At 39.4% G+C, this 14,253-nt stretch overlaps 1 protein-coding gene across 3 annotated transcripts in view; it reads right to left on the reverse strand.

Annotated features, from left to right (window-relative positions):
• MRS2 (magnesium transporter MRS2) overlaps positions 1 to 13,940 on the reverse strand; it is a 34,811-nt gene extending 20,871 nt beyond the window's left edge. For 2 of the 3 annotated variants that reach the window (XM_047732361.1, XM_047732360.1), the window contains exons 1-4: positions 13,640 to 13,940; positions 11,823 to 11,896; positions 8,890 to 8,926; positions 7,358 to 7,470 (exon numbers count right to left, since the gene is read on the reverse strand). In XM_047732361.1, the coding sequence (XP_047588317.1) occupies positions 7,358 to 7,470; positions 8,890 to 8,926; positions 11,823 to 11,896; positions 13,640 to 13,829 (414 nt within the window). In that variant the 5' untranslated portion in view covers positions 13,830 to 13,940. The remainder of the gene's footprint in view (positions 1 to 7,357; positions 7,471 to 8,889; positions 8,927 to 11,822; positions 11,897 to 13,639) is intronic. The other variant, XM_047732362.1, reaches the window with a different exon arrangement.
• Positions 13,941 to 14,253: the final 313 nt, after the last annotated feature.

Here is a 14,253-nt window from a genome sequence, read left to right on the forward strand (position 1 = left end):
GATCAGCAAGAAATCCAGCCAAGACCAAGTTCACTCATCAAGGAGAACAGCGGAATTCCAGAGGAGGAGGAAGCAAAGCATGGAATTTATGGCTTTCTCCCCATGATTCTTTAGTCTTGCAAAGTTAATTAATTTTTTAAAATTTTTTAATTCTAATTTTTTTAACTTTTACTCTTTTCTCTTTTAACGTTTTTTAACTAGTTTATCTTAATAATACCTGTCATTAAAAAATATTTTTGAACTTTCATTATTATAGTAATATTTATCCTTCATTGTATCTAAATTTATTTTTTGTAGACACATAGGGTTTTTTCTTCTAAAAAAATTTGGGATACTTTTTTTTTTTTTTAAGATTTTTTTATTTATTTGACAGAGAAAGGGAGAGTAGGCAGAGAGGCAGGCAGAGAGAGGGGGGTAAGCAGGCTCCCCGCTAAGCAGAGAGGCCAATGCAGGACTCGATCTCAGGACCCTGACATCATGACCTGAGCTGAATGCAGAGGATTAACCCACTGAGCCACTCAGGCACCCCTGGGATACAACTTCTAATAGATCAAAATATACCCTAAACCTAGCACAGGGCTTTGTTCTAGTCTCCAGCCTGAGCAAATTCTCTCCACTTTCTTTTTCTTTCTTTTCCTAACCAACTTAACAACATCTTTTTTAGAATTTTTAAAAAAGTTTATCTTTTTTTAAAAAGATTTTATTTATTTGACAGAGAGAGAGATCACAAGTAGGCAGAGAGGCAGGCAGAGGGAGAAGGAGAAACAGGTTTCCCGCTGAGCAGAGAGCCTGATGCGGGGCTCGATCCCAGGACCCTGGGACCATGACCTGAGCTGAAGGCAGACACTTAACTGGCTGAGCCACCCAGGCACCCCTAGATCAAAAGCTTCTGCACAGCAAAGGAAACAATCATCAAAACCAAAAGACAACTGAGAGAATGGGAGAAGATATTTGCAAACGACGTATCAGATAAAGGGCTAGTGTCCAAAATCTATAAAGAACTTAGCAAACTCAACACCCAAAGAACAAATAATCCAATCAAGAAATGGGCAGAGAACATGAACAGACATTTCTGCAAAGAAGACATCCAGATGGCCAACAGACACAGGTAAAATTGCTCCACATCACTAGGCATCAGGGAAATACAAATCAAAACCACAGTGAGATCCCACCTCACACTAGTCAGAATGGCTAAAATGAACAGGTCAGGAAACGACAGATGCTGGCAAGGATACAGAGAAAGGGGAACCCTCCTACACTGTTGGTGGGAATGCAAGCTAGTGCAACCACTCTGGAGAACAGAATGGAGGTTCCTCAAAAAGTTGAAAATAGAGCTACCCTATGACCCAGCAATTGCACTACTGGGTATTTACCCTAAAGATACAAACGTAGTGATCTGAAGGGGCACGTGCACCCGAATGTTTATAGCAACAATGTCCTCAATTGTAAAGAACCTAGATGTCCATCAACAGATGAATGGATAAAGAAGATGTGGTGTATAAATACACACACACACACACACACACACACACACAATGGAATACTATTCAGTCATCAAAAGAAATGAAATCTTGCCATTTGCGATGATGTGGATGGAACTAGAGGGTATTGTGCTTAGCAAAATAAGTCAATCAGAGAAAGACAATTATCATATGACCTCCCTGGTATGAGGAAGTTGAGAGACAACATGGGGGGTTTGGGGGGTAGGAAAAGAATAAATGAAACAAGATGGGATTGGGAGGGAGACAAACCACAAGAGACTCTTAATCTTAACAAAACAAACTGAGGGTTGCTGGGGAGAGGAGGGTAGAGAGACGGTGGTTGGGTTATGGACATTGGGGAAGGTATGTGCTATGGTGAGTGCTGTGAAGTGTGTAAACCTGGTGATTCACAGACCTGTACCCCTGGGGCTAATAATACATTGTATGTTAATTTAAAAAAAAAAAAGACTATAATGTGAGACAAAGAAGAACACTATATGATAAGGGACAATCCAACAAGAAGATGTAACAATTTAAACATTTATACACTGGACATGGGAGCACCCAAATAACAAAACAGTGAATAAAAACATAAAGGAAGTAAATGATACTAATACAATAATAGTAGAGGACTTTAACACCCTACTCACATCAAGGGACAGATCATCGAAACAGAAAATCAACAAGGAAACAATGACTTCGAGTAACAGATGGGCCAGGTGGATTTAACAGATATATACAGAACATTACATCCTAAAAAAGCAGAATACACGTTCTTTTTGAGTGTGTATGGAACATTCTCCAGAACAGATCATATATTAGGCTACAAAACAAGCCTCAACAAATTAAAAAAGACTGAAGTCATGCTGACATCTCTACTGACCACAGTGCTATGAAACTAGAAATCAACCACAAGAAGACATCTGGAAAGAACACTAATATATGCTCATAAACAATGAATGGGTCCACCAGGAAATAAATATAAAAAGGTACATGGAAACAAAGGAAAATGAAAATAGAGGCTCTAAACTTTTGGGATACAGCAAAAGTGGTCCTAAGAAGGAAGTATATAGCAATACGGGTCTTCCTCAAGAAGCAAGAAAAATCTCAACCTAATCTTACACCTAAGGAAACTAGAAAAAGAATAACAAGCAAAGTCTAAAGCCAGCAAAAAAGGAAAATAAAAAAGATTAGAGCAGAAATAAATGATATAAAAACTAAAAATGCAATAGAACAAATTAATGAATAGAACAAATTAATTAATGAAATTAAATGTTTTCTTGGCGGGGGGGGGGGGGGGGGGAATCAGTAAAATAGATAAACCCTTGGCCAGACTCATCAAGGAAAAAAAAGGGAAAGAACCAAAAGTAGTATCAAATGAGAGAGGAGAAATAATAACCAACACCCAAAATACAAACAATTTTAAGAGAATATCAGGAAAAACTATGCCAAACTGCACAACCTAGAAGAAATGCGTAAGTTCTTAGAAACTAATACCCAAACTGAAACAGGTAAGATATAGAAAATTTGAACAGACTAATTACCAGCAATGAAACTGAATCAGTAATCAAAAAACTCCCAACAAAGTTCAGAACTAGATGGCTTCACAGGCAGAGTCTACCAAATACCTGAAGAAAAATTATTATCCATTCCTCTCAAAGTATTCAAAAAAAAAAAAAAAGGAAAACTTCCAGATTCATTCTGTGAGGCCACTATCATCCTGACACCAAAACCAGATAAAATTACCACACACACACACACACACACACACACACAGAACCAAAGGCCAGTATCTCTTATGAACACAGATGCAAAAATTCTCAACAAACTACTGGCAAATCAAATTCAATAATACATTAAAAATACATTAAAATAATAATTCGCCACGATCAAGTGGGATTTATTCCTGGGATGTAAAGGTGGTTCAATATTCACAAATCATTCAATGTGATATATCACGTTCACAAGAGAAAGGATAAAAACCCTATGATCTTTTCAATAGATGCAGAAAAAGCACCCGACAGCGTACAACATCCACTCATGATAAAAACCCTCCATCTCTGGGGAGGAAACATACCTCAACATAAAAGGCCAAATATGAAAAGCCCACAGCAAACATCATACTCAAAAAACTACGCTTTTTCCCTAAGATCAGGAACAAGGTAAGATCCAGTCCCACCACTTTTACTCAACACAGTACTAAAGTGCTAGCCACAGCAATCAGACAACAAAAAGGAAAATAACCGTCCAAATTGGTAAGGAAGAAGTAAAATTTTCACTATTTGCGATGACATGATACTATATATAAAAAAAACCTTAAAAACCACCAAAACCTGCTAGAGCTGATACATGAATTCAAAAGTTGCAGAATACAAAACCAGTGTACAGAAATCTCTTGTATTTCTATACACCATTAATTAAGCAGCAGCAAGAGAAATTAAGAAAACAATCCTGGGGCACCTGGGTGGCTCAGTGGGTTAAACCTCTGCCTTCAGTTCAGGTCATGATCTCAGGGTCCTGGGATCGAGCCCTGCATTGGGCTCTCTGCGGAGCAGAGAGCCGGCTTCCTCCTTTCTCTCTCTCTGCCTGCCTCTCTGCCTACTTGTGATCTCTGTCAAATAAATAAATAAAATCTTAAAAAAAGAAAAGAAAATCCTATTCACAACTGCACCAAAAACCATTAAGATACCTAGGAATAAACCTAACCAAAGAAGTAAAATACCTGTACTCTGAAAACTACAGAACCTTTATGAAAGAAACTGAAGAAGACACGAAGAAATGGAAAGGCATTCCACGTTCATGGGTTGGGAAGAACAAATACTGTTAAAATCTCTATATTACCCAAAGCAATCTCAGATTTAATGCAATCCCTATCAAAATACCAACTGCATTTTTCCCAGGACTGGAACAAACAATCTTAAAATTTATATGGAATCACAAAGACCCTGAATAGCCAAAACAATCTGGAAAAAGAAAAACAAAGCTGGGGGCATCACAGTTCCAGACTTCAAGCTCTATTACAAAGCTGTAGTCATCAAGACAATATGGCACTGGCACAAAAAAGACACACTGATCGATGGAAAGGAATAGAGAACCCAGAACTGGACCCACAACTATCTGGTCAACTAATCTTCGACAAAGCAGGAAAGAATATTCAATGGAAAAAAGACCGTCTCTTTAATAAATGGTTTGGGACAACTGATAGCCTCATCCGAAAAAATGAAATGGACCACTTTCTTACACCATATGCAGAAATAAATTAAAAATGGATTAAAGACCTAAATATGAGACCTGAAACCACAAAAATCCTAGAAGAGAACACAGGCAGTAATTTCTCTGACACTGGCTGTAGCAACATCTTTCTAGACATGTCTCCCGAGGTGAGGAAACAAAAGCAAAAATAAACTACTGGGACTACATAAAAATAAAGCTTCTGCACAGCAAAGGAAATGCTCAGCGAAACTAAAAGGTAACCTACAGAATGGAAGAAGATATTGCAAATGATATATCCGATGAAGAGACAGTATCCAAACATATTAAGAACTGCTATAACACCCCAAACCCAAAAAATCCAATTAAAAATGGGTGGAAGACATGAATAGACATTTCTCCAAAGAACATATCCAGATGGCCAACAAAAGACACATGGAAAGATGCTCATTATCACTTATTATCAGGAAAATGCGAACCAAACTATGATGAGATACCACCTCACACCTCACAGAATGGCTAAAATCAACAAAAAAAAACCCCAACAGGTGTTGCCAATGATATGGCGCAAAAGGAACCCTCGTGCACTGTTGGTAGGAATGCAAACTAGCGCAGCCACGTGGAAAACAGTGTGGTGGTCCCTCAAAAAAGGTAAAAATAGGGTCGCCTGGGTGGCTCAGTGGGTTAAAGCCTCTGCCTTCGGCTCAGGTCATGCACTCAGGGTCCTGGGATTGAGCCCTGCATCTGCTCTGTGCTCAGCAGGGAGCCTGCTTCCCCCCCCCTCTCTGCCTGCTTCTCTGCCTACTTGTGATCTCTGTCAAATGAATAAATAAAATCTTAAAAAAAAAAAAAGGTAAAAATAGAGCTACCCTATGATCCAGCAATTGCACTGTTGGGTATTTACCCAGAGAATACAAAATACAGATTCAAAGAGATAGATGTACTCCCATAAATTATAGCAGCATTATTTACATAGCCAAGATATGGAAGTGGCCCAAATATCCATTGGTTGATGAATGGATAAAGAAGATGTAGTATATGTGTATCATGGAATATTATTCAGACATAAAAAAAAGAATGAAATCTTGCCATTTGCAAAGATATGGATGGAGCTAGAAGTACAATGCTATGTGAAGTCAGAAGGACAAATACCAGATGATTTCACTCATAAATGGAATTTAGGAAAGAAAGCAAAGGAGCAAAGGGGGAAAAAAGGAGACAAACCAAGAAGCGGACTCTTAACTATAGAGAGCAAACTAATAGTTACCAGAGGGGAGGTAGGTAGGGGGATGGGGGAAAAAGACCATGGAGATTAAGAAGTACACTTGTTATGAGGAGCACTGGTGATTAAAATAAAACTTAGGGGCACCTGGGGACTGAGTTAAGCATCTGCCTTCAGCTCAGGTCATGATCCTGTAGTCCCAGGACTGAGCCCTGTGTCGGGCTCCCTGCTCAGGGAGGGAATCTGCTTCCCTCTCTGCCCCTCATCCTGCTCATGCTCTGTCTCTCAAATGGATAAATAAAATAAAAAAATATAATAAAAACGCTGTTGGTATTTTGATAGGGACTACATTCAATCTGAAGACTGCTTTGGATGGTACAGACATTGTAACGATACTTATCCTCCCAATCCATAACACATAGTATCTTTCCATTTCTTTGAGTCATCTTGAATTTTTCATCAGTGTTTTATAGTTTCACAGTACACATCTTTCACATCCTCGGTTAAGTTTATTTCTAAGTATTTTATTATTTTTGGTACAGTTATAAATGGGAGTTTTCTTAATTTTTCTTTCTGCTGCTTCATTGTTAGTGTATAGAAATGCAACTGATTTCAGGTGTGCCTGGATGGCTCAGTTGCTTAAGCATCTGCCTTTGGTTCAGGCCACATTCTCAGGGTCCTGGAATCAAGCCCCGTGTTGGGCTCTCTGTTGAGCGGGGAGTATGCTTCTTCCTCTGCCTCTCCTCCCACTCATGCTTGCAGTCTCTGTTTCTCTCAAATAAATAAAATCTTAAATCTTAAAAAAAAAAAAAAAAAAAAGGAAGAAAGGAGGTCTGATGTTTACTGCAGGGCCCACACCATCAAGAACCATATCTCAACTATTTCTGAACCCTAGACTTTAGCTCACTAAAATTACATAGGTTCAAATTTATTCTCAATCACTACATAAAGTCAAATTATATTTAGTCTACTCTCAGTAGGCAGGGGAAGATACAATTTATTTTAAGAAGCTTTCAGTTAAAATAAAAATTTAAGTTAAAATGATAAACTTCAGGAGATATTCCTGATCTATTTGGAGAACCAGAATGTTCTTGGTAGCTGAACTTATACTATGATGACATGTAACTGCATACAACTGAACATGTCTATTATAAATCATGATTCTTTCTCTTATTTCAGAAACTAGAGCCCAAATTCAAGCAGTGAGAAAGAACAGAGACTGCATTCGTAACTTTTCCTACATAAAACAGAGCAGAGTTATGCCTTTCACGTATAGAATCCACAAGAGTTACACTACAATGACACATTATAATATAAAGTATCCTATGTTTCACATAGCCATTTCATTACAGAATTGCTTTTAACCTAGATATTGCTCAAGACGGCTAAAAAGTAACATTTTAAAGACTCTAGTGAGAAAGGTAGGTGACATAAAGCCCTTTACCTCCATTCTCATGATAATCCTATTGTTTCTGGTTGTGATGCTCATCACATGCTGAAACCTCAAATCTCTGGCTTGAAGACCTAATTCTTGATATAAGTCAGTTTTCTTCTTTTCTATAAAAGAAATATTTTTAACAAAACAAGTGGGCCAAACCAATTAATGGAAGACTTTAGTATCAGAGCACCCCTCCCATCATCATTTTCTACTACCAGAAAGAAACAAGCCAAAAGGAGTCTTTTTAATAACCATTTTTACCTCAAAAACATAAAAATTTGGTCAAACCCTAATTCTTTTTTCATCTTATTCATACTTCATAAAATTTCTTTGCATTTAGATGTCTCTTGGGACCAGTATAAAAAACCACAGCCACACACAATTAAGACTTACAATATCAATTTCTAGCTCTAGAGACAGGTCATTTTTTAAAAATACAGATTATTTTACATTCCATTGTTTTACGTTCCAATGTTTTCTATCTTCAGTATTTTAAATCTGTGAACAGAGAATTCAGTTTTCTTGGTTCTTGGACTAATACAAAATGAGAAGACAGTTGGTTTTCTCACTAGATTCTCCCACCTGAAAACTAACCTTATTACCCAAGAGAAAGCATAATGGATGAAGAAACTCAAGAAGTGATTAAAGTAGCATGTATAGTTGTACTGTCCAGTCACACCTGCGACAGAGCCCTAAGTAGAACAGTCATTTGAAGGAGATAATGAGCCAAAAATACCCCAAATTTCCCACCAGGATCTCAGCAGCAGCAGGAACAGGATCATGGGGCTGGAAACACATGGGAAATCTCAATGAAGCCTGCATCTGAGGTCAGAGAGTAAAGTAATGCTTAGTTTCCTTTTACAAAGTCACTGTCCGTAGGCACCATCATCAGCAGAGTGCCATGTAGTGCCCTGTCCCTCCAGGCTTGTCCCTCATTGCCATCGCAACATCAGCAGTATTACATAAATCTGCCTCAAATGTGGAACAGGAGCTGTACATGAGGTCTAGGGTGTGGAAAGGGACACTAAAAAAGTTCCTGTAACTTTCTGTTAGAGACAAAGTGGCTCCTGTTAAAAACCAGAAACCAATAAAATCTTAAAAAAAAAAAAAAAAAAAAAAAGGGGGGGCGCCTGGGTGGCTCAGTGGGTTAAGCCGCTGCCTTCGGCTCAGGTCATGATCCCAGGTCCTGGGTTCGAGCCCCACATCGGGCTTTCTGCTCAGCAGGGAGCCTGCTTCCTCCTCTCTCTCTCTCTGCCTGCTTCTCTGCCTACTTGTGATTTCTCTCTGTCAAATAAATAAATAAAATCTTAAAAAAAAAAAAAAAAACCCAGAAACCAATTCTGGGAGAACACGCACAGTCCAGGTGTTGCCAGTTCCAATTAGGACTAGTGGACAAACGCAGAGGATAGATCTCTTTCAGTACACCCCTACACACAGAGAATATTCTACTCAAAACACTGCAATTTCTTGATTTCCATGAGATTCACTCATTCACGGATTTTTAAAAAGTGAATTATAAGATAACGAAAGATACTCACCAAAAGAAGTAACATTTCCTTCTTTGTCAAATTTTGTCTGAAGAGAGAAAATAAAAGCAAAATATTATTTTCTCCCAAATGAGTATGCTCTTTATAGTATTACACCATATGGTATTATGAGAGCTCCCAAATGCGGAAGTGCACAGGTAAGCCTTAACTGCTTCTTTAGGTTAAATTCGGTTATGAGTTAAGGGTTAAAAGAACCCCTTTTTCTTCTGCTAGGACAAATGTGACCTTTGATTAACTTTGTCTTGGTTCCCCCCGGAAATCTGATAAAGGAGTATCAGCTATGTTACTAGGCAACATTGCTCATGGTAAAAATGCCCAATGCCTGGTAGATTTCATGGAACAAGGAAGACTATGAAAGAATTACAGATAGGAAGCCATCCCCCTGCTTCTCCCTCAGTGGGGTGGCTTTTATAACTGGCCATGTTTCTTGCAGGAACCCTGCATGGGCCTTGGAGATGATTACAAGAGATATCAGCACTAAAAGGCATAGGGATTCTAAGCTAAGGTGGAACTCACACCCACCTTTAAGAACATCAACTCCTTGCACCTGAACTGTCAAGCAAGGTTCAGAGAAACCACTGGATGGCTGCAAGGACTTCTCTGGAAGGGGAAACACCTGATGCTATCCTTTGCATTTCCTATCCGTTAGCCTTCTGAACAGAGTGAGACCAGATGTGGCTTATCCTGTGACTCTAAGTACTGGAGGCTATGAAGTCTCTCTGGTAAGTGTTGCAGAATCAACAAAGATTTACAGAAAAAGGCCTCTTCTGGCTTTTTATTTATTTATTTATTTGACAGACAGAGATCACAAATAGGCAGAGGCAGGCAGAGAGAGAGAGATAGGGAAGCAGGCTCCCCGCTGAGCAGAGAGCTCAATGCGGGGCTCGATCCCAGAACCCTGGGATCATGACCTGAGCCGAAGGCAGAGGCCTTAACCTACTGAGCACCCAGGTGCCCCCTCTTCTGGCTTTTTCTAGAGAGGACATGAAGCAGAAAATATATTTATTTCCTATAAAGCAGAGGAAACATTTTTCTGAAATACTTGTCCACAAGTATTGAATACTTGTCAAGTTTGAATATGTGCTGGAATGTACTACTAAATTACTACTGAATTATTAATTACTACTAAATATGCATGTTCGGAAAGACTCTAAGGTATAGCTGAAGTTACACGTGCTGGGTCACTACCAAGGGAATGTATGCGTGCTCTGTTAACAGCAACAGAATAAAACCCCACAGTGCATATTGTAGTTTGTTTTTCATGAGCAAAGATTAGTATGAGTACCATAAGCCATCAGTGTTAAAGGCAAATTATATCAAAAGAAACTTTATTTTGTGTAATAGACTAACTTTCCTCAAATTTATTTCACAAATAATGTATCTGCTGTAGAAAATTTGAAAAAATACATCACATGAAATAAGATAAATTTTAGAGAAAACGATACCAGTATTTTACTGAATGTCCTCCCAGACTTTTCCTACTCATATATATTCATTTTATACTTTTCTGCACTCTCTCTTCCATTTTCAACTTAACATGAGTATTTTTGCATCTCAGTATTTATCTTCACCATTTTTCTTTAATGAGATATTTTCTGATAAAAAAATCATACAAACTGATTTTTTTTAATGTCTATCTTATAAAGTAACATCATGTAGAATGAGCTGATTAGCAAGCTCTCATTTCAAACAGTATCAACTAATTTTCTTTCTTTTTTTAAAATTAACATATTACTTGTTTCTGGGGTACAGGTCTGATTCATCAGTCTTACACAATTCACAGCAAATAGTATCAACTAATTTTCTTAGGTGTTCTTGGTATACAATGACTTCACCTGCAAAGAATCTTCTTTCAATATTTAATATTTGAATCTATTCTTAACCAAACTGGCCAAATGTTCTAGAACATTGAATAACAGTGATAACTTTCACATGTAATTCTGGAGGTTATGTTTTTTGTATAGTTTATAAAGAAAATAAACTTATGTAAATAAGCCTATATAATGATGATGATGATGGCTAATATATATATTGAATGCTTACATGGGTAAGGATTTTACATACAGTGTGAGTTAGTTCACAGCTCACAACAATTTGATAAGGTAGGCACTATCACCCCCAGTTTACAGATAAGAAAACAAAGGCATAAAAATGTTACCATACCCTGTTCAGGTCCACCAAGTTAATAGTAAGAGGCACAGCTGAGATCTGAATTTAGGGATGCTAGTTCAGAACAAGCACATTACTTTTTTAAATTCAACTTTTTTTTTTGAAAAAAGTAAAGCCTGACAAAAAAGTTGCAAGAATATCTTACAGCCAATTCCCCTGTGACTTTAATCTAGAATGCTAATATTTTGCTAATATTTTTGTTAATATTGCTAATATTTTGCCCCAATGGCCTAATTTTTTTCTTTCGAGAATATGTGGTTGTGGTACACATTATTTTTTATGTCTTATTTTATTTTCTCCTGATGCTTTTCAGAGACCATTGCAGAGATCATAAAACTTCAAAGCATCCACTCTTAAAAATTACACTTCACTGCCTTCAAAATACTTCTGCATATATTACGTTGCATAGCACAGGGTCAAGCACCTATGGCTAATAGCCTTCAAGGACTTTACATAAATTCACAAGGAAATCTTGAGTGGGAAGTGCTGAGCTGTGATTTGAACAAACAGTTCTAGGATTAAAGAAAACCTCCATAGTCAGTCAATAGCAAAGTTTCAAGGATGCTGTTAAGTGAATCTTGCAGACATCCAGGTCATTAGCTAGGCAAAACACAAAGAAGAAAGGACTTACAAGTATAATGACTCACTATAAAACAAAAAATAAGTATTATCTTGGTGGACCAGTCCAACCCAGTTAACTCAGTAAGTATGGGAAATACTTTGTGTAAGTTATCAAATGTACCATACATACTCACCACAGTAAACACTGGGGCTACACTGGCCAAAGTGGCTTGAGAGACATCGGAAGTTCTAAACCGGTGCATTTCACCTGAAGATTAAATTAGAGAATTCTCTGTAATCATACAATAGATATTAACATATGGCTACAATATAACTGTCCTATTATATGGTCTTCAGACTACTTTAATTTTTTGGAAACTTTTTCCTAGAGGAAAAAGAAACACTCTTACTTGCTAATGTTAACATCTGCTGGGGATTAGGTTAGATTTGGCAGGGAATGGCTTAGACAAGGTACTAGAACAATTTATGGATTCCAAACACTTTTATTCTAAGTATTACTGGTATCTCAAAGTCAAATGAACAAATGCATAACAGTGTTTTGAGATTAAAATGTTCATCTTTTTTTGCATAATTTTAAAAGGCTCTTCATGAAAATTATACTGGTACATGTATTTTAGAAAACATGGATCTTAAAATACCACCAGTTTTAGCATTCCAATATTAGGATTATTTGACCTATAAGTTATGAAACCTAGATTTTACTTCCATATTAGCTTTTCCACATTACATAGTGACTACTCATGAAATAAGCCATTGAACTGGAGTGCAGACCCCCATGAACTGGAATGAAGAAAAATCCTTATTTGAAAATCAAAATTTAAAGTGTGATTAGACTGAGTTGAAGTGAGTTCTGAAGTGTAATCACATAAATTTAATGACTAACAAGGGACAACATTCAAAATACTAAACATAAAAGCAATGGACAGAAAGTGTAAAAATATTACCAATTATTTTCTGCTTCCAAAGTAATCATGCGGACTCCATGGAATGTGCAGATATATTCTCATTTCCGATCTTATTCCTTCCCATTACATATAGTGTCTCATCTGAGGTTTGTTGTTTCTCAAGTTAGATAAAGTGTTTCCCCACGTTAAATAAAATGTTTCCATTGAGATTCATTTGCTAATCAGCCACAAGTTAGATACAATGTTTCGGGATTCTGAATCTCAGTGCTTGTCTTAAAACAGCAGATGGGCTGAAACTGGGTTCCCAAGAGTTATTAAAGTAGGGAATATGGGGAGTACCCCAGTTCAGTCTCTTTAGTGAGTGTGGGGAAGGTGGTGCGGTTACTTGAGAAGACTTTTGAGCATAAAACTGAGAAAACTTGAGAACAGCGCAATCCTTTTGAGAGCCGTACATTTTAATGTCGCCGGTTTCTGAGCAACATTAGCACCTACATTCTGACATTTGTGAAAATGTTAACATATCATCATGCTTCATCATTTGGCGAAAAAATAAATAATAAGTAAATAAATAACTCCGATTCCTCCTCCTCCCCACTACTCTGACCCCTGCAGCTTGTCACGCCGTACTTGAAAACAGATTTTTCTCAGGAGCAACTGTTACTATGAAATCTTTAAAGTTTTCAGCCTCATCTACAGGTGCTTCCCCATTCCTTAAATGAACTGGAAAAACACATCAACGCGCAAAGGGGAAAAAACTGGGGAAAAAAACACTTAGATAAAGGTTAACTTGTCGTTAAAAAAAAAAAAAAAAAAGAACAAAACTCTTCCCGTAAGAGCACTCCAGCGGGGAGATCTGCAGCGGGAAGATCTGCAGCGAGGGCGTGAGGGCCAGGGGGTCACGACGCACCGGCGGGTCCGCACTGGGGGCCACCAGCACTCCCGGACGGGCGCCCCAAGGGCAGACCGGGGTCCGAGGCCTGCGCGGGGTAGCCACGGCCACGCCGGGTGGGGTCGGGCGGTCAGGTCAGGGCCCTGGGGACACCGCAAGACCTGCGTACTAGGCTGCGGGGCGGGGAGCGCAGTACCTGCCACGCGGGACCGAAGGGGTGCGCACAGGGGCGCGGCCCGGCTCTGCCTGAGGAGTTGGGTCGCGCGGCCGCAGACGACAACGGGGCGCGCCCCAGGGGTCAGACTCTGGGCCAGAGTACACAGCGTGCGCCGGGGCAGCCCCACGACGCTGGGCAGCAGCCGGCTCAGGCTCCGCAGGCATTCCATGGCGCTGGAGCGAGCAGAAGGTTGCCCTAACACCCCAGGCCCTCATGCCGGTCAGTGGCTGGTTAGCCGGCACGGACGCGACCCGGCGCGGGCGCTTAAGAAAAGTACGACCGCAGCGTACTGAGCATGCGCGTGCCGCGTTGCGCCTGCGCCTCCCCTACCGCGCATGCTCGGAAGGTGCTTTGGGGGAGCGCTCCTTGCGTCCCGTGGCCAATCAGAGTTCGCGTCTCGTGCCTGGAAAGTGCGGGGGGACGGGCTTGGGCTGGCGGGCGGGGCACGCTCACCTGTGCGGCGGGGGCTGTCGGACCTAGATCCGACCCTTGCGCCCTTGGAGAGGTCAGCGGCGCGCGGGAAGGGTTATCCCTAGTAACCAAGAGTGTGAAGAAATACCCGGGCTGCGGATCATGATTTGCAGTTTCTGGAG

Source organism: Lutra lutra, chromosome 6 (genome assembly GCF_902655055.1).
Source record: "Lutra lutra chromosome 6, mLutLut1.2, whole genome shotgun sequence".
Lineage (NCBI taxonomy): Eukaryota > Metazoa > Chordata > Mammalia > Carnivora > Mustelidae > Lutra > Lutra lutra.